General features: G+C 42.9%; 1 protein-coding gene across 1 annotated transcript in view; it reads left to right on the top strand.

Annotated features, from left to right (window-relative positions):
* Window positions 1-12019: 12019 nt before the first annotated feature.
* Window positions 12020-20872, top strand: part of TMTC2 (transmembrane O-mannosyltransferase targeting cadherins 2) — a 402975-nt gene continuing 394122 nt past the window's right edge. The window contains exon 1 of the mRNA XM_030548615.1: window positions 12020-12523. Within this exon, the coding sequence (XP_030404475.1) occupies window positions 12441-12523 (83 nt within the window). The 5' untranslated portion in view covers window positions 12020-12440. The remainder of the gene's footprint in view (window positions 12524-20872) is intronic.

The raw sequence follows: 20872 nt of genomic DNA, 5'->3' as shown, positions 1-20872 counted from the left end.
GTGCCACCGCCCAAGCTTTCTGAAGGCTGTCATCTGCTTCCTGCTCTGTCTGGAACTGGTCCCTTGATGCTGGAGACACCAGTTCTCCCTTAGATGTGGACTTGGGTTGGTCCCTCTGGAAGCGATGTAGGTGATGGGGTTGTTTCTGTTGCTGGTGAACCGCTCTCCGCTGGTGCACCAGGGGGTATTTCAGGCTCTGGCTGAGCCTCTTGGGTGTGGTTGTTTGCTGCTTCTGCCAGTTCAGGCTCGCTGGCACCCTTTGGCATTGGGGTTGAAGATGGATTTGCAAGCACTGTCGTAAGTGCTGGCACTGGTTCTGGTGCTGGCTGCTTTTTCAGTTCCTGGTCTGGGACTGGAAGCACTGTGGCTGTTTCCATTGTTGGCATGGGATCCGGGTCCACTACCTCTGTCTGGGTCTCTGGTAACACAGACGGGGCCTCAGTGGACGGCTCAGGAACAGGAATGGGTCGGGAAGCTTGCCTGGTTTGGCTGTGTGTAACCATTCCCACCCTCTTGGTCCGCTTCATCTGGTTGGCCAAGTCTTCCCCCAGTAGCATGGGGATGGAATAATTGTCATAGACTGCAAAAGTCCACCTTCCTGACCAGCTTTTGTACTGGACAGGCAGTTCAGCTGTAGGCAAGTCTACAGCTTGTGACATGAAGGGGTAAATTGTCACTTGGGCCTTTGGGTTGATGAATTTGGGGTCAACGAAGGTTTGGTGGATAGCTGACACTTGTGCCCCCGTGTCTCTCCATGCAGTAACCTTCTTTCCGCCCACTCTCAAATTTTCCCTTCGCTCCAAGGGTATTTGAGAGGCATCTGGGCCTGGTGATCTTTTAGGTGATGGTGGTGTAATGACTTGCACCCAGCTAGGGTTCTTTGGGCAGTTGGCCTTTATATGTCCCAGTTCATTACACTTGAAGCATCTTCCAGCTGACTGGTCACTGGGTCGAGGTGAGTTACTGGAGACAGGTGAGGTGGAAGAATAGGGTGTCTGTGGCTTTCCTTGGGTTGTAGGTGGGGTCTTGGGTTGCCCTCGGTTGTAGGATTTATTGTTGGTGTGCCCTCTGGGGTATTCATTCCCCTTGACAGTAGCTTTCTTGCTTTCTGCCACTTCCATCCATTTGGCTCCAATCTCCCCCGCCTCGGTGAGATTTTTGGGTTTTCCATCTAGTATGTACCGTGTTATGTTCTCAGGAACACCATCCAAGAATTGCTCCATTTGTATGAGGAGGTGCAGTTCATCCAAGGATTTAACATTGTTTCCTGATATCCAGGTCTCATAATTTTTCCCAGTGTAGTAGGCGGGTCTGGGAAATGACACATCTGGTTTCCACTTTTGGGTTCTGAAACGCCGACGGGCATGATCCGGGGTTATCCCCATTCTGAATCTGGCCTTGGTTTGAAACAGTTTATAATCATTCATTCTGTCCTTTGGCATTTCAGCCGCCACCTCTGCTAAGGGTCCACTGAGCTGTGACCTCAGCTTTACCATGTACTGGTCTTCAGGGATGCTGTACCCAAGAGAGGCTCTTTCAAAATTTTCTAAGAAGGCCTCAGTGTCATCACCTGCCTTGTAGGTGGGAAATTTCCTGTGATGTGGAACAATCATTGGCGCAGGATTGTTAGGATTGGCTGGAGCATCCTGCCTGGCCCGCACCAAGCCCATTTCATGCTTTCTCTCTTTTTCCCTCTCTTCACTCTGTTTTTGTTGTTTTCCCAGTTCTTGTTGGTGGGCTGCATCTTTGGCTTCTTGTTCTCTTTTATGGTCTGCCAGTTTGATGTTTTCTTCCCTTTCTTTCAGCTCCACCTCTTTTTCTCTTTTTTCCATTTGTCGCCTGTGGTCTGCTTCTTTGATTTGTGTCTCTGCATCCATTTTTGCCTGGAAGTCATGGTTCCTGTTTTCTTGTGTTGGGGTGCCCTCTGGTGTTTACTGTTGGAAATGCTGGCTCTGTGTTGTCTCCTGGGGTCAGCCTAGCAACAGTGCCTTTTTTTTCCCTCTCTAGCTAATCTTTTAAATGTAAAGTAAACCAGAAAAACCACTTTATTTGCATGTGTGTTGTGCTGGGTACTTGACTCTCAATCGGAGAGCTATAGTTTAACAAAAGACCCTTTGTCAATCTTAATAGTTCCTTGCTCAATATGCAAGCCAAACTGCAACCAAAGAACAGAAAAAAAAATTCTCTCTGGCTCTTTTTAAAACCATCCTTTCTCTCTGCATAAAAGCCCTAGCAGAGAAAAAGAAAATAATATTCCTACTGGCTTCTGGATCTTATCTTTCCACACCGCTGCCAACCATGTCATAACTCTCCTACTCAGATCTGAACCTTAGAGTTCAGAACATGAGAAGCTAGTATGAAACCTCCAGGAGACTCTGGAAAAATTCCACCATGATTTCAACAGCTTCCACCCCACCATCAACCTCAGCCTGGACCAATCTACACGGGAAGTCCACTTTCTTGACACCACGGTGCAAATAAGTGATGGTCACATTAACACCACCCTATATCGAAAACCCACCGACCGCTATGCCTACCTTCATGCCTCCAGCTTCCATCCCGGGCACATCACACGATCCATTGTCTACAGCCAAGCACTGAGGTACAACCGCATCTGCTCTAACCCCTCAGACAGAGACCAACACCTACAAAATCTCCACCAAGCATTCTCAAAACTACAATACCCGCATGAGGAAATAAGGAAACAGATCAACAGAGCCAGACGTGTACCCAGAAGCCTCCTACTGCAAGACAAACCCAAGAGAGAAACCAACAGGACTCCACTGGTCATCACATACAGCCCCCAGCTAAAACCCCTCCAACGCATCATCAAGGATCTACAACCCATCCTGGACAATGATCCCACACTTTCACAGGCCTTGGGTGGCAGGCCAGTCCTTGCCCACAGACAACCTGCCAACCTGAAACATATTCTCACCAGTAACTGCACACCACACCATAATAACTCTAGCTCAGGAACCAATCCATGCAACAAACCTCGATGCCAACTCTGCCCACATATCTACACCAGCGACACCATCACAGGACCTAACCAGATCAGCCACACCATCACTGGTTCATTCACCTGCACATCCACCAATGTAATATACGCCATCATATGCCAGCAATGCCCCTCTGCTATGTACATCGGCCAAACTGGACAGTCTCTACGGAAAAGGATAAATGGACACAAATCAGACATTAGGAATGGCAATATACAAAAACCTGTAGGACAGCACTTCAACCTCCCTGGCCACACTATAGCAGACCTTAAGGTGGCCATCCTGCAGCAAAAAAACTTCAGGACCAGACTTCAAAGAGAAACTGCTGAGCTTCAGTTCATCTGCAAATTTGACACCATCAGCTCAGGATTGAACAAAGATTGTGAATGGCTTGCCAATTACAGAACCAGTTTCTCCTCTCTTGGTTTTCACACCTCAACTGCTAGAACAGGGCCTCATCCTCCCTGACTGAACTGACCTCGTTATCTCTAGCTTGCTTGCTAGCACACATATATATACCTGCCCCTGGATATTTCCATTACATGCATCTGAGGAAGTGGGTATTCACCCACGAAAGCTCATGCTCCAAAACGTCTGTTAGTCTATAAGGTGCCACAGGATTCTTTGCTGCTTTTAATAATCTCATGTACTCTGTCCGGCTTTATGAGATGCCACAGCAGCTGCCTCCTCATAGCATTGCAAACCTCTAGGCATCAGCCCCAGAAATCAATTTACCAATATCAAACTGGTTCGTTATTGACCAGTAGTAATCAGTGGTGGTGAACTTCTGGATGGTGATGGCACCATGCTTCTCCATGCTGAAGGAAACTCTCATGCTTGTGTTTGGCCAGGATGAACTCTGTGTAGATTTCTAGGAAAGTGGCCTTTGTCATCCTGCAGTTCTGCTGTCGCTGCTGGTCATCCCAGTTCTACATCACTGCTCTGTCCCATCACTCTCTGCTAGTTGACCAAGCTTAGAAACAAATAAAGCTGCTCTAGATAAATGCTTTGTAAAACTAACTGTTCAGTTGCCTCTTCCTCCATTAGCTATGCTGCCACTGTATAAAAAGGCCTATGGAACCACCAAGCCAAATCCATCTGCCTGTGTGACTGCAAAAGACATATGCATCATTCTGTTTGTATTGATGACTGTCATGATCACAGATCACAGAAGTGTGTTCCCTATACTGCCTGACAGCAGTTCAAAAATGGCATTAGCAAAGTTAATGGATGCCAAGAGAGAAATCATGGAAGTTTGCTAGTTTGGCAGATTTTCTGTAGTTCCCAAAGTGCACTTTGAGAAAAATCACAGAGAACAGAGCTTAGCAGTAGAGTATTGCACCATGGTATATCTGCCCTGAATGCTGAGTGGTTACTTTGAACAAGTGGAGGGCTGTATGGATGCAATGATTAATAAGGAAAGTTCCTTAAGCTGGCAAAGCAAAGTGGTATGGATGCACTTCAGTTTGATATAGTTAAATCACTCAACTGAGAGAGAACAAACAAATTGGTGTAATATCCTTGTGTGGACATGAACTATGTGAGGATAGTGAGCGTAGTGAACTTGAGAGTCATGTGAGTATCAACAGGCCCCAAATGCTACATTCTCTCCTATGAGTGTTCACACCAAAAATATATGCATTCGGAGAGGCATGATTCCTCCAAGGGGAAGTAATCTGCTACTTGCTCATGCCACTAGCAGATTAGCAGTCCTACTGCTTCATCTCAGCCTTGGTTCTATGCCTTCTCTATACCCACATCTGTGGAATGGAAGCACTGAGCATGCCACCGCTGCTTCTGCCTCTATGTGTGCAGCAGAAATGTGAGGAGGCCACACCAGCTTTTGAGGATGAATGTCTTAGCCCCCCTTATGCTTAGACCAGGCCAGGATGTAGCTTTTAATAATTTTACCCCACCTTGGAGTATCTCCTAAATCCACACAGTCTTCCTGAATTCTCAGAACAATCCTTTATTTAAATATGCTAATTAAAGCTGTTAGTTCAAATTTAGGCTATGATCTTGCCCTTCATTTTCTCTCCATTGACTAGTTAGACTATGCATGTGAGTGGAGTAAGTTTCAAGATTAAGCCAATGGCTGAGAAGATATTTTAAGTGACTCAATTGTAAGGACTTCCTGAAAATTGTATTTCCTTCTGCATGTTATAACTAGATCAAAAGGGATAGATTCCCAGGTGTGGTGAAACTTTAGAGTACTTCAGTCAAGAATCCTTGGTACATAGGATCATGTGGTTTACACATGGTCTAGCGTAATTTTGAGACGGCTAAATAATTAGAAATAGCACATTTCTGAGGATATAAAGTATATTGAGAAAGGGAAATATCCTCACCCAGATTTTAGCTCTCTGTGTTAAAATATCTTCAGGTTGTATTGTGTTGTAGCTATTAGAATGAAATAAATAGCTAATCAAAAAGAAAAGCTGACACATGAATTATTTAGAATTTTCAAACTGAGAAACTTACTAGGGTTGCAGCAAATAAGGCCCAGACCCACAAAGGTGGATAAATCTTGGGCGTAGGTGTCTAAGTCCCAGTTTCAGCTCCGCTACAAACCACAAAACTCCTGCCAAACCCTACAGATGCCTAAACTCATGCAGCACCTAAGTTTTCAAAGTAAAAATTTGTTAGGTGCCTATTTTTCCATCTCTGGGCATGTGCTCTGCTGCCTGTTTTTGGGCATCTGGATGCCTATTTCCCATTTAAACGTCAGAAAGATTCACAAATTGAGGAAGATAGGTGTATGGCCACCTACATTGTGTGTAGGGCCCAATCCAGTAGGTATGCTACTGGATCAGATTCCATTCAAAATCATGTCAGAAAAGGAGGTGACAGTGTTGACCTTATAACTTTTACATCAGTGCTTAGCTCACTTGCCTGGGAAGTGGGAGACCCAGGTTCAATTCTCCCCTTTCTGCCGGGGGAGGGAAAAAAAGATTTGAATGAAGGTCTCCCACTTCTCAGGAGAGAGCACTAACCACTGAGCTATGGGATATTTTGATGTGGGCTTTCCTTGGTCTCTCATGTTGAAGCTATTCCACTGTGGATTGGATTGGGGGAACTGGACACAGGGTCTCAAACCTCCCATGGGAGGGCCTTAAACACTAGAGTCATTCTCTCTCTCTCACTCTCTTTGGCCCAATGGCTGTACTGGTCCTGTGCTTGGTTCCTGTTTGTGGATCACAAGTAGAGATAGATATCTCCCTGCTACCTGGATGTAGGTCAGTACCTGGCTCTGAGAGAGGGGCAGGGCTTAGCACACAATCCTCTGGTAGGCATCTCCCATTGGTTAATTTAGGTGGCTGCACACCCAGTGTGCTGTCTTTTGTGGATCACATTCTTAGGTACCTATCTCTCCTCACTCATTGTATAGGGAGCTAAAACATCTAACTCAACTTTGTGGATCACAGTGTTGTTTCTGTGATTTTCTGGGTGCTTAAAAGTTAGGTACACTCAGCATTGCAACACCTAAGTCCCTTTGTGAATCCCAGCCTAAGTTCCTATTTTTCAGTAAAATAGCTACTCATTTTTCTTCATAGTTGTTAAGAGCTAAAACTTCTGGATTATGGATTGATCATCTAATCTAATCTATTATCTATCTGTCTATCTATCTATCTCTAAAGAGGCAGAAACCTGCCTTTACCACTGTTGGTTCTTACCAGAGAGGGCAGAGTGAAGCTGCATGATTGTGTGTAATTACATTATCTAAAGCTAAAAATATTTTTTCTCTCTCTTCTTCCATGAATGTATCAATTCTGCAGCAATACTCTAGCTCCACTGACTGATCTAAAGAAGGAATTGGTGTCTCCAGGAAATATGCTTCCTATAAAAGTTACTCTATTGAAATCCTTGCTGAATCTCTTTCTGTTATTAATATAAGTTCATTACATGTTTTGTTTATATAGATGGCAATTTACACTGTCCTTTTTCTTACAGATTTCCACTGATTTTACTGTTTTATTGTTGTGAAATGGATTTGCTTTTCTTAATAATTTTATTATTACTATTACAGAACGGTTAAAAGAAGAAAGACAATGAAGTTGATTCCTTTGAGAATGAATGGGATCCTGTCAACATGTCAGGAAGCCACATGCTAAGACATGCCTCCCCCCGAAAAAAAAAGTCCATAAAATTAAGCAGCTCTATATCTGTGAACCCCTGAGTGATTTTGAGAAAGGTATTTGATTAAAACTGTTTTCCACACTCCATCTTTTTCTGTAGGTAAATTAAGGGCCAGATCATGAATCTGTCGCTCACCTCAATAAACAATTTCTGACAAAAGTAATTCCATTGGTGTTAATGCAATTGCTTGTGAAGTGTTCACAATCTGGTCCTAAATTTTGATTATAGTAAGTTTAGCAGTCCCTCATCTTACTTGATCTAGCTAATTTGTATAGCGTTGTAATTTTTCAGTATATTCACTCCCCAATTAGCCAATCAATGGGGGGAAAAGGTATTTTATAAATCCCTAAAATGATTAATTCCATTGTGTGAAATGTAAAGAGATTTTTAGAACTATTACTCAAAACATAACCAATAAATGGTTTATTTGATTTGGACCACAACTGCCCAGAAATATAAATCTACTTCTTTATCAATGGATGGAATGACTGAAAGGGGAGTTGTGAAGGTTGGGAAGATGTACTACTTATTTGCACATGAGACACAAATTTCAGACATGTTTGTACCTGAATACTTGGATGCTAATATCTAAACCGTATCCTTAAATTTATTGACCCAAATTTGGGTTATTGCTGATTATGCACTATATGTATCTTATGACTTTAAAAACAAACTTTGTATTTGTGGATAAACTAAGCACTATACCCAGATGTACAGACACTCTTTTCTTAACCTGTGTACTATATATATTTTTTAACATTAGCTTTAATGAGAGAGAATTACAAAAACATTAAATGATTTACTGACAGTGTTCCAAACTTCCCAGTACACTCCTTCACTTAAGTGTTCCAATTAATGTGGTTACTTTTTTTAGAACAATCTATTTATCATTGATGTTAAATGGTAATAACACAGCTGAGTGGTATGCAAACTACACTGTTGTTCAGAATTATGCATAATATGTTGCAGCACCTAATTGTCTGTGCATGGGTGTAACAACTGATAAAATACGGATGTAGACACATTTTGACAATATTTGTATTGTCGTTTAATACTTCAACTTTTCCATTAAATGCAAAATCATTAGAACTTTTCAGGGCTCAGTCTTTCTATTCTTTCTCTGCCCCAAAGGAATTGGCACAGATATTTTCTGAAAGCCATTGTTCAGCATGTTGTGTAGACTCAGAAGTGTCTATTCAAATCTTTCTTTCGTTTTATACCACACTCATCACCATGGTATCAAAGTCAGTGACCAAATAACCAAATCTGTCACTGCGACAGGCTTGTGCTTTTCTACATGCTGTGCCCCAGCTTTATCTTCCAGGCATGGTTTAGGTGAAATATATTGAAACACAATGGCCCAGAATCTTTTTACATTTTATCGGAAGACAAGATTTCCACATTGGTGCTAAAGCTGTTAAATTAATTGTGCTCAACTGTATTCACAATAAAACATATAAATGTGCCTACTAAGCTATACAATAGAGTATTTTTTAGGTTACATAACTCATCTTCACAATTACTGTTATTAATATGTGTTGTTACAACCTTCTTCTTCTCTTCCCCATGATAGCAGAGTCTGTGACAATGTGAATTTCTTGAAAAAAAAAAGTTATTTTGGAAGTGGCTGCTTGGTGTCAGAAGTGAATTCCTAAATTACCTTGCCAGATACCTTTTGATTATCATGTCACATAGTAAGCCTACTGTGAGTCAGAATGAATTATCTGACATTTCCTGATCATATGGTAAAATATATCAGAATGTAATTAATAACATCAGTGCATTCACTATTTTTAACCAACTCTCCTAGCACTCTATCCACACTATTTCTCTTCCTCAGGGTTATTTCCTGAGTTAGGCAAAGAGCCTATGTCTTCAAGTAGAGTCTTGTAGAGCCCTGTAGCAAAGTCACTGCCCCGGCTGCTTCATCTGCTGGGCCACAGCATTTTCTTGTGTGTGGAATCCTGTAGCTGACATGACATGTAAAGCTTCAGGTGTCAGACACATTCAGCTGTGTGATTGTGTTAATCACATTTCACTCAGCTAAGAAAACTCTTTACGATGGTCCTTGTCCTTTATTGGTACAATGGTGCTGTGGAAAAGCAAAATGCCTTCCAGTTGCACAGAGAAGGTGGGTGAGGTAATATCTTTTATTGGACCAACTTCTGTTGGTGAGAGAGACAAGCTTTAGAGCTACACAAGACCTGAAGAAGAGCTCTGTGTAGCTCCAAAGCTAGTCTCTCTCACTAACAGAAGTTGGTCCAATAAAAGATATCAGGGGGTAGCCATGTTAGTCTGTATCCTCAAAAACAACAAGGAGTCAGGTGGCACCTTAAAGACTAAACAGATTTATTTGGGCATAAACTTTCGTGGTAAAAACCCCACTTCACGAAAGCTTATGCCCAAATAAATCTGTTAGTCTTTAAGGTGCCACCTGACTCCTTGTTGTTTTTATGGATACACACTAACACGGCTACTGGTGCCACTGGATTTCTTGTTGTTTTTATGAAAGATAGTACCTCACCCACCTTCTCTTAATACCCTGGCACCCACACAAGTACTGCACTGCATTCCAGTTGCATAGGCATCATACGTCCTTGTAAGTGCAGTGGGGGGAGGGATAGCTCACTAAACACAGGGTTGTGAGTTTAATCCTTAAGGGGGCCATTTAGGGATCTGGGGCAAAAAGCTGTCTGAGGATTGGCCTTGCTTTGAGCAGGGTGTTGGACTACATGACCTCCTGATGTCCCTTCCAATTCCACTCCTGCTAAGTAGGGGATGAAACCTATAAAATCTCAGCGGGAAACTGTGCACTTTCAGGACAGATGCAGCCTACTCAAAGGTTGGCAGCTTTTTATGCTCCTTCTGCCACTGAATTATCCAGGCTGTAGCTTTAGTAGTAACTCAAATAAAAATTAGAGATCAACCTCAGCAAAACTTTGTTTCCAGGCTTGGTTGTTCCCAGGGTTTCCTTGCAGGACCTCCTCTCTTCCAGCCAATAGTCCTCCCTGCCTCTTTGGCAAAAAATCCCACCATTCATATATCCTTCCTGGATGGAGTTGACATGATGTTTCTGCTCTTATGGCCCAGCAGCCATTACCTTGTCTTTTATGCAGGATTTGTTGGAATGGTTCACAGAGGAGCTGGGTCTGAACTCAATCATCTTGTTACAGAGGTATACTATGTAGAGCTGACCAGGATTGTCTGGGCAGGTATATAAAACAGGTTCCCAGATGAGTTTTGAAGGCAAGGTTCTTGCTGGCAGCTGAGCATGCAAGATCTATCCTAGGAATAGGCAACCTATGGCAAGCATGCAAAAGGTGACCAGGGGCGGCTCCAGGCCCCAGCACGACAAGCACATGCTTGGGGTGGCAAACTGCGGGGGGCGCTCTGTCGGCACCGCGAGGGCACCAGGCAGTCTGCCTTCCGTGGCTTCCCTGCGGAGGATCCGCTGGTCCCGCGGCTTCAGCGGACCTTCCGCAGGCACGCCTGCAGCAGGTCCGCCAAAGCCACGGGACCAGCGGATCCTCCGCAGGCAAACCGCCACAGGCAGCCTGTCTGCCGTGCTTGGGGCGGCAAAATCCATAGAGCTGCCCCTGAAGGTGGCACACGAGCTGATTTTTAGTGGCACTCTCACTGCCCAGGTCCTTTGTTTATTTTATATATAACAATAGTTTAGTTATATATTATAGACTAAAGAGACCTTTTAAAAACATTAAAATGTATTATTAACAGGCAAAACTTTAAATTAGAGTGAAAAAAAGGACTCCTCACGCCACTTCTGAAAGGTTGCTGACCCCTGATCGAGGTGCTGTACTCTGAGGGGCAGTTGGACCTCTAATCCCTGGTAGCTCCCAGTAGTGAGTTCAATAAGGCCCGCTCAACGCTTTAATATGCTGTACGGCGCGCAGCATACCCTCACGTCTGCAATGACTGCTCCCGGTGGTACCGACACGCCTGCAGCGAAGCCGTAGGGATGTTTGAGACACAGCGGTAGGCTTCACAAGAACACCTCAAGCACAGCCTCTGAGAAGTGTTAATGGACTTAATCCATTGGGAGGCTGGAGAGAACTGCGTAAAACAATGACAGAGGGGGAATAAAACTTGTTCAAAGCTCCCCAACATATTGCATACGGCTGGATGTGCAGCTTCCCAGTCCTCAGGGACCGCCTGATGTGCCACTTCCTGGAAACCTTTCAGAAACACACTGAAACGGGGGATCGATCGGTGTCAAACAGAGGCAACGTTAGCAAACCCTATGCAGACCCGCACCCTTTTCATGTTGCCATCGCTCCCTGTTCCGTGAATGATTGAAGAGCGTTTCCGTGCATGACTTCTTGCCCCCCGCCCCCCGCCGGGTTCCCCGCACAGCTAATGTCTGATTTCCACTCCCGCCGCACCCCTCCACACGTGCGCGCAGCCTGCTAGGGGACTTTCTCTAGGGCCATCATTGTTTTGCAGTTTTAACGACAAGCAGAGCGTGCCGCTAAACGTTACCCGCACACAGCGCAACCCCGAGCGCAGGCTCCTGGGTGCATCCCGGAGACCCAAGTCAGGCCGGTGAAAGCTAAAGGATCCGCCTTCACTTCCCCCACAAACGGCCCAGGCTCGCTTTCTATTGTTGCATTTCCAGCTTATTTATACTGCAGGGTGCGGGAGGTTGTGGCAAGCTTGTACCAGCCGAGCCAGCCTCTCGCCCTAGACGCTCCGCCAGCCGCGCCCTCGCTGTCTCAGCGTCTCCCAATGCGAAACTGAAGGTGAAAGGAGAGTGGGGCGGGCAGGGGAGAGAGGCGGGGAGGGGGCGGGCCGGAGGAGGGGAGCACGCACGCGCGGTGGGAGCTGGGGGAGAACCCCACGCGGGTGCTCCCGGAGCCTCGGCAGCGGCTCTCGCAGTTCAGCAGCGAGGGGGGCTTTGGCTGGAGCCAATGAAGAGTCACTGAGCTGCGCCCGGGTTGGCGGCACAGGCACTCCGGGCGGAGGAAGAGCAGCGGCCGCTCCGGTTCCCGCTCCCCGAACTGCCATGGGTTAAAGGGAGAAGCGGAGAGCGAGGAACAATAAACCTGCGGCTGCCGCCGGTGCGGAGCGCGGCTCCAGCTGCTGCCCGAGGGCGAGGCGGAGAAGGAGGATGCCGGGCGCGCCGAGCTGAGCCCGGAGCCGAGAAGTGGCCTGAGCCTGGCGGGGAGGAGGAAGAAGTGAGGCGAGCGAGGGGTAGGGGGGGTGGATGCTTTTTGTCGCTGCCCCGGTGCCGGAGCAGCAGCAGCAGCGGCGGCGGCGGCTGCAGGGGAAGGAGGCGGAGGAGAGATGATCGCAGAGTTGGTGAGCGGCGCCCTGGGGCTCGTCCTGTATCTCAACACCCTGGGGGCGGATTTCTGCTACGATGACAGGTAGGTGATGCGGGGGGAGCCGTGCAGCCTGGCCGCGCCGGGAGCCCCGGGAGAGCGCGGGGGGTCTGGGAACAACTTGGGCAGCAGCCCCCGCGGCTCAGCACTGGCGGAGCCTCCTCTGCTTCCAAGCGCCTTCCGCGGGCGCGGACACGGCTCCTGTCCGGGCTCCCCGGCGGGGATGAAGCGGAGGGGACGCGCTCACCTGTTGATGGAAGATCCTTAGTCGGCGGCATCTTCAGAGTTAAATGCATCCCTCGCCACTCTTTTGCCTAGCTAGCATTGCTCGGTGCCTGCCATAGACCAGCCCTCCAATGCCCAAGCTGCCCCGCTGTCAGGACTCGTGTAGATCAAGTTTGTTTATTCTAAACAGGGAATTAAACAGCAGCAAGAAGAGAGAACAGAAAAGCGGTGCGGGCGGCGGGCGAGGCGAGTTGCTGTGTGTCCAAACCACTGCTACTTTCTGTGCTCCCGGTTTGCAAGCGCTTAAGTTTTGGGGAACGGAAATCTCTGTTCGGTGGGCATTGAGTGCATGAACGTTGTGTGTGTGTGTGTGTGTGTGTGTGTGTGTGTGTGTGTGTGTTTGCATGTGTGTGTATATAGTTTGCTTAGTATAACAAAAACCCATTAAACGATGTAGCGTCTTGGCTGGATTCACCCCCCAGGTCTCCGTAATAGATCTCTTCCCTCCAGTGATTCCTGTTGTTTCTGTGACAGTCTGATTTCCGGAGCATATGACAGTTCACACACACACACACACACACGCAGAATAGAAATCGCTGCTTTAACTTTGCACTGTACTTATTGCAAGTGCATACTGCGTGTGTGTACAGTGCCTGCTGAAGATCTGATGAGCAGCTCTTCTAAACGCATTTAGTTTTCATTTTCATTGTTCAGCTTTAGTTTGTGTGTTCAACATTCCTTTATGCTAATTAGCAAAGATGAAGTCCCTGGGGCTTGAAGTTGTCTTTTGCATTCGGGTTAGTTTGGGCAGCTAATGAGACCTGAACTGTGTTGTCAAAGAAACTGTATCGATTGCTGGAAAATGTCATGGTTGTGCTAGTGTCTCTACCTATTTCTTTCCTAAATGTACTTGTGTTTAGAAACTGATGAAAAGCTCCATTAGCAATTAGGGAATATTCCAGTTTGTGCCTTTTCCGGTGACTTAATTTGATTACAATTAAAACACATGCATAATTAAAATATATTAGGGAGAACAGCATGCCTCGCTAAACTTATTAACTGTCCTGGGGTGTTTCATGCTCCATTGAAATTGAACCATCCAAAAAGTGAGCATAGATTTACTTTGACAGCTTTTCATCAGCCTCTCTCTGCTTTGGAAAGTGAATTAATCCTCAGGGTTAGGGTGAGCTGGTGATTGGGATTCTGCAGAGTGGATTTATGTGGAAGCAATGCCACTTGAATCCTCCTATCTAGTAGTAACTGGCCACTGCAGTATGTCTGAGTCCTAGCCAAACTTAAAAAGTGAATATGTGTGTATATAACGAATAGGTCAGAGATTCATGTTTCATATGCACATTGAGTGGCAACAAACATTTCTAGCTGGAGTCTAAGGGTATTAATCTTTTGGAGCTTTCAGTTAGCTAGGGTGTGTGAGGGGCAAGATTGAGAGGGGGAAATGACTAAGGCAGAGCTATTGCTAGATAACTTGTTCCAAACTTTCAGGCACATTAATGGGAAAGGAAAGGATCAGTCATGGCTTTGATTAGTCAACTGCCTTGGGAAATAGTCTCTGTACTGGAGTCAATTAATTACTGAATTTGGAATTTTCTTGCATTCTCTTACGCAGTGTAACAGTGCACCTGCCATAGCTAAGATCTACCACGGTTTCCAGAATAAACCCCCTTTTTTTTTTTTGAGGTTTCTTAGTATTCTATTGAAACTGAATGCCAAGTTTCAATTGTGATCCAGCATCTTAGCCCTGGAAAAGTTTACTTTACAGTTTGACTGTAAGCATTCAAACTTTAATCCTTCAAGTCAATTACATGTATTTGAAGAAGGTATGTGAGGTAGTTAAAATATTCTAGTTTGTCAGCCCTCCAGTTTTATATAGTGCTTCTTGTTTGTTTTAAAATGCCTTTAAAAAAAACACACAGAAGAAAAATCTTCTATTTTAAAATGTAAGGTCTGATTTAGATCAACTGAAAATGGGGACACACTGACACTATCTGAACCCATCTTGTTACACTTAAGAACTGTAGGAATTTTGGAATAGTGTATTTATGTGAACTTAAGTAGCATGTATTACAAAACTGTATTGTTTAAGGACGTGGTATAAATCTTTGCTTCTACTGGCTAGTCCAAATTAGCTAAGATTGCAATGTCATTTGAAATACTACTTAGCATTATTGATGTGGTGGTCATGGTCTCTTGATCCTACCATAATTGTGCCTTAATACCATTAGAAAATATTAGTGATGTTTAATCGCAGGCCATCTCTGAAAGAATGGAAAAGATAATCACATGGTATCCTCTTAACATTAATCTCACACTGTTTAAATTAAATTCTAAAATACAGGATTGTTTATGTCTTTAGCTTTTAAATAAATTAAACACTTTTCTAGTAGTTGTAACTAAAAAATAACAATTCACTGGGGTGCACTGAACTGCAATTAATGACATTTCTGTACAATAGATCATCTAATTAGCACATTTACAACTACCACACTGAAAGGGACAGGAAAAACAAGTGTTGCAAGATAGTAATAGCTTTTCCTAGCTCATCAACATGTTTAAAAATGGGATTCTCAGACCTAAAATTTTCTTTTAACTGTAATCGCAGAATGGTACTGCCCTACAGGAGCCTTCTTGAAAAGTAACACTAATAAGGAGGTCAGTGCTGGAACCCCATGTGGGAGATGGATCATGCTTCTAACTTTAAGTGAATCAAGATTGTGCATTTAAGCTTGGAAACTGTAATGTTTGTTTCAGGAGGGCATCATGTTACCGTAACTTTTTCTATTTCCTTTTCCACTACTTTGAAATTATATCAGAATCTGTTCTTTATATATTATAATGATCAAGCTTACTATATAAAAGGTGTCTGTATTTTCTTTCTGTATTTTTTTAATGTAGGTTGGTTAAGATTAAGTGGCATCGTAAAAACTTCTTATAGCAAAATCAATTTCCCTGTGGTAAAACTTAATATTTTAGAGACTTCATGGCACCATATTGAAAACTGTGCATGATGGAGATATAACAAACTTACCTAGTCTAAGCTTTGTTTTATATCAAAGGGCTCAATATTTCTATTTTTCTCTCCCTCACTCCATTCATCCAGTTAAATTGAAATGGATTTAATTTAAAGTCTTTGGTTAAGAAATATAATAAGAAAATCTGTACATCCCATCCTTTAATCATAAATCCATATGATTTATGTGAGGTGTACTTGAAAGCTATACTTGTCTGTGGAATATTAATAAGGAGAAGGAACACGTGTTGGGTTTCTTATGGTTCAGACTGTGTATTGAAAACTTTGAATTAAGTAGGGGCAACTAAACCAAAGTTCAGTATAATGGAGGGAGTCCCACCATTTTTCTGTTTCCCTCTAAGCCCAGAAATTTCAAATGATGCGTACAGAATTTACAAAAGCAAGTTTTTTTTCCTCCCCTCTGCTGTAATTTTCCTAAAGGGTCTTGATGTTTCTATATTGTATGCTGAGATCATGTGGAAAGATTCCCTCTCTTCATCTAGAAAACAAGGTAAATATTTTTTCCAATTATCTCCCTATTTGGACAGATGATCATTGGAAGATAGTAAGAAAATTATATGAAAGAACAAGTTAAATAGGGAGTATAATACTTAAATGTTTGTGATATACCGCATTGAGCTGACATTCCTGGTTAACACAGGTTTAGCTGAGCAAAATCAGTTGGAACTGATACAGCTGTATTGGAGGAATGTAATTTCCATGACTGGGCTGTGTTGAAGATTTTCTTGCTGTTTGTTGCCATGTGTTAAATCCAATTTCTTTCCCAATTAAGGGGGCTAATTTCCAGTCATGTACATGAAATTCTTATTCACGGTAATGAGAACTGCACTTATGTACCAGTATGACAGAGAAGATGTCTGCTGCTGTAGTTAGACTATCACACTTGCACAATTGCTTTTGCTTGTCCACTTGTGCTTGACTTTAAATTGCAGTTTTTGTTTAACTGGCTATTGGGTGCTTTGTTGTGATGGTGTAGTCCTTGGTGTAACTTGTGCTAGGTCACTGTCAGTGTACAACTAGGGTTTGCAAGATTTAGTGCTTCTGGTACCTATGCACCAGAAGGGGAAGGAGGGGTACCTCAGTGGTTTGTGCATTGGCCTGCCAAACCCAGGGTTGTGAGTTCAATCTTTGAGGGGGCCATTTAGGGATACAGGACAAAAATCTGTTGGATGATTTAATTGGGGATTGGTCCTGCTTTGAGCAGGGGGTTGGACTAGATGATCTCCTGAGGTCTGTTCCAACCTTGATATTCTATGATGCCTGAGATCATACATAGCCTAAAGTGACCATCTCAAAAACACCTCCTCCACTGAAGTATTTTTGCTCTTCTACCAAGTACTGGAAGAAAGGCTAATTTTAAGATAGTATTAGTATGACATTTTGACATTAGTGATAATCCTGTAGACCCTTCATAAAACTGATGCATTTGAAAATGCCTACAATTTTTTTTTAAATAGATGTCCTTTGCATAGACAGATGGAATTCCATTGTTCACCCTTACTGACCGTAGTTCTCATAGACAAATGTAGACTGCAAGCTATTACCAAGTTTTACAATCTTGATTTATAAATTAAGAAGTTAAAGTGAATTACATGAGAAGAAATTATTTGTGAGGTAACCTTTTTATGAACTAATCGCTTGGGGAAAACAGCAATTTATATGAATAATAGAAGGTGTTTCCCACCTTTATTGCGTAGGAGGTTTATTCAATCAAATAAAATACAATAGACCATATTTTTAGTGTTTGCTCTATTCTGTTTAGTAAGCACAAACTGAACTGCCCTGCTGATGGGAAATGATTTCAAATAGCTCTCTTCCATAGTTTTCTGCTTAATGCTCCAACCTGTGTCAAATCTGAGTACACATTTAAGATATTTATTATCTGAAACTATTGCTCAGTTTAAAATTATGTTGAATCCATACACTGTTGCACTGTACCTCTGTTGGGCTTGCCACATGAGATTTAATCTAGCAAGTGACCCAAATACATGCACAGGAAGAACAAGTATAAGTACACTGGGGAAAACTGCTTGCCATCTGTGTCTTAGTTGATCTTTATGATATTTGATTATTAATTTACATTTATGATTTTTAAAGTCCTTTATCTTGTCATCTACACTTAATTTTTCAGTTCTAATGCACTTTCCTGGAAGCACTGAGGTTCCTGCTGTTATAATTGTCAAATTGGTGAAACCTGTCATATTCCAACAGTGGGATTAAGACATGGGAAGTTGTATAGTTTATCTTCCTAACCCCTTCTTTTCTCCCTGCTGCTTGGCATTCTAAATGTACTTAATTTAAAATGGTCATGATGATAGCAGTTATTTGAACACATTGATAGAGGAGAAAGTACTCCAGAACAGATGCCTGCATAATCTCAGCTAAGGAGGCTAACTATTTTCAAGCAGTATAATTAAAAGCAACCAAGCAAACAAAATACCTGATCACGAAGCTTGATGAATCTACTGCATTGACATTTCTCATGTTATTCCATTTCCCAATGCAAACACACAGTGGGTGCCATTGTAATACTTCTTGTTTGTTTGTTTTTCAAGCATTATGCATTGAATGAGTCAGCTTTTGTTGCTTAATCAATATAGATATTCTTCATCCAGAAGAATGACATTCGTGACTCTTTAGTAGGAATGCCATAGTATAGACTCAGAAAGTCGATTTCTGTTTGGCATTCCTATACATCACAATGTAAGAGGCAAACTTTCAGGTTCTCAATGAATGTACAGAAGTCAAGTAAAGCATGAATCCTGTCCCCCTCTAATGTCTAGTCCACAGTGGATAACTATTTGTTTCTAGAGTTGATAAGACTCTCTGTATTGGAGTCATTGGCTAGTTACCTGGATCACTTTATTATTACCTGTTCTGTTAATTCCTTCTGAAGCGCCTGGCACTGGCCACTGTCAGAAGGCAGGATACTGAGCTAAATGGACTGACCCAGTATGGCCATTCTTATGGTCTTACGTCATCTTCGGGAAGCTCATCCTGCTCATGATAGATTTCCAAATTCAAGTGCTTTATGGAATATTAACATCATATTAGCTTACCAGAGTGGAAGCCATTCATAAGGCTCAGAAATCCCCTCTATTTCTTGAACATCTGATTTATCTGTAAGAAAGGAGTGCCAATTTAGAACTACCTGTGCCACTTCTCCTTCCCCACCTTTCTCTTTTATTCCTCTTCTAACTTTGAGGTCTCTGAGGTTGTTTTGAGGGTAAGATTTGTTACGGATTAATGGAATTATGTCTCTTTCTTACATGTGCTTGCTGCTGAAGCTCTGGGTTCAGTGCACTTGATAACTTGTGGTAGTGATTGTTACAAACATACAATCAAACTTCAAGTAGCAGGTAAAATAATTTTCAACATGGAGGAAGCTCTTTCACTTGTTTAACTCGTGCATCATTTGCTTAAAGCATGCTGACACCCATTAAAAGTCAAATCCCTACTTTGGTAGCATGGTCATTGAGCTTGTTAGCTTTGCATTTCCCCATTATATGTGTTTTACAGATTTGTCTGAATTTTTATCCCTTAACATATAAAAAGTATCTATATATCTGCCTATGTTTTCAGTTTCCCTCAGTATTTAGAATACTTGTATCTTTATGTGGAGTTCAGATTTTATATTGGTTGTCCTACATTTTTGGTCATGGACATCCTGGCCTCTAGCATGCTGAAATGGTTTTGGAATGCTTCTTGATTGTTGATCTCTATTGCTGGCCTTTGCGGTTTGGCAACCTTTTGAACGGCTTGTGCTCTCTTAACTTGCATCATGAATGGTCACATGTATTCTGCTTATCTGCCTTCAAAGATCTGAGCACATTCTGCGGGTGAGTTGTTTATGTCAACAAGACACCATGCAGTGCTGCAAGGTATCAGTCCACCTCTAGATGTTCAGATTTTCACGTCACATTTGTTTGGCCCTTGCATGGTCCTTTAAGGTTAAAGAAAGTAGTTCATATTTTCAGTTTTTCATGAATGGATCAGGTGGTATCTATACAGGTTGCAGCATGTTTAACTAAAAATGGTTGAGCTGACAAATGGTATCACTGTGCCTTATGTTGATGCTTCAGCACATTTGATGTAGTGATTGAGATGCTGATACTCCTGTCTGATCTGATGAACATGTAGCTTATTAGGAAAAAAGCAACATCTGAGGACTGTAGGGATGGCAAAGGATAGGAACAAGCAGACCTAAGTCTGGCCTTCACATGGAGGATCTCAGTATTCTATTACTGCTTTTTGTTTTACACATTGAGCAAATCTGTACTTAAAATCCAGAAAAACTGTTGGGTATTCCTGTTCCTTAACTATGACCTCTACTCACTGTATCTGGTATTCACGGCACTCCAGGGTCTCGTGTTGTTTTCCAATACAGAGAGAAGGAAAAGTAGTGAGGAAATCCTGAATTCTAATCCTGGCTTTGACATCTTTCTGTGGCCATGTGCAAATTACTTAATCTTTCTATCTTAGTTTTTCCATCTGTAACATGGGGCTAATTGACAGCAAGATAAATCACCATGTAAATGATGAGTATTATCTCTTAGTGCTCACTCACCTCCTTTATGATCATCCCCTTACATTATATTCTCAGTTCTTGACATTTGTTTGTGTTCGCTGGCATCAAAATTACTTATTTTGACTGAGCTCTATATTTTCAGTTTATTTGCTCTTCAGTGGCTTGACCACAAATGGCTCATATTTATGTTTTAACACCCTTTCAAAATCAGTGTAATATTTAAAAGCGTGTGTGTGTGTGTGTGTGTATAGTATAGTATATGAGTACAATAAAATAAAATATAGATGTTTTCCTTACTGCCCACCTTTTAACTTTTTCTCCATAATACCTCAAACATGAGACCATGTGCTTTGGCGTCTGCCATTCCAGCAGAGAAATGGATGAACCTCCCTTTGAAACCAGTCTATGTGGCTCCTTAATTCATCTGTAAGGGTCATTGTTGAGTGACTCAAAGCACTTCCTCCTCCCCAGGAGCCAAGACCATTGCCTCAGGAATGCTTTCAGTCCCAGCTGGTCCAGGAACCCCGAGACTGACAGGTAATTGAAGCAGGATTTTCCGCATGGCAGTACAAAGCATTGGCACTACACAACT

This window comes from Gopherus evgoodei, chromosome 1 (genome assembly GCF_007399415.2).
Source record: "Gopherus evgoodei ecotype Sinaloan lineage chromosome 1, rGopEvg1_v1.p, whole genome shotgun sequence".
Classification (NCBI taxonomy): domain Eukaryota; kingdom Metazoa; phylum Chordata; order Testudines; family Testudinidae; genus Gopherus; species Gopherus evgoodei.
The sequence above is the reverse complement of the archived record's forward strand: the minus strand, read 5'-3'. Positions and strand labels throughout refer to the sequence as shown.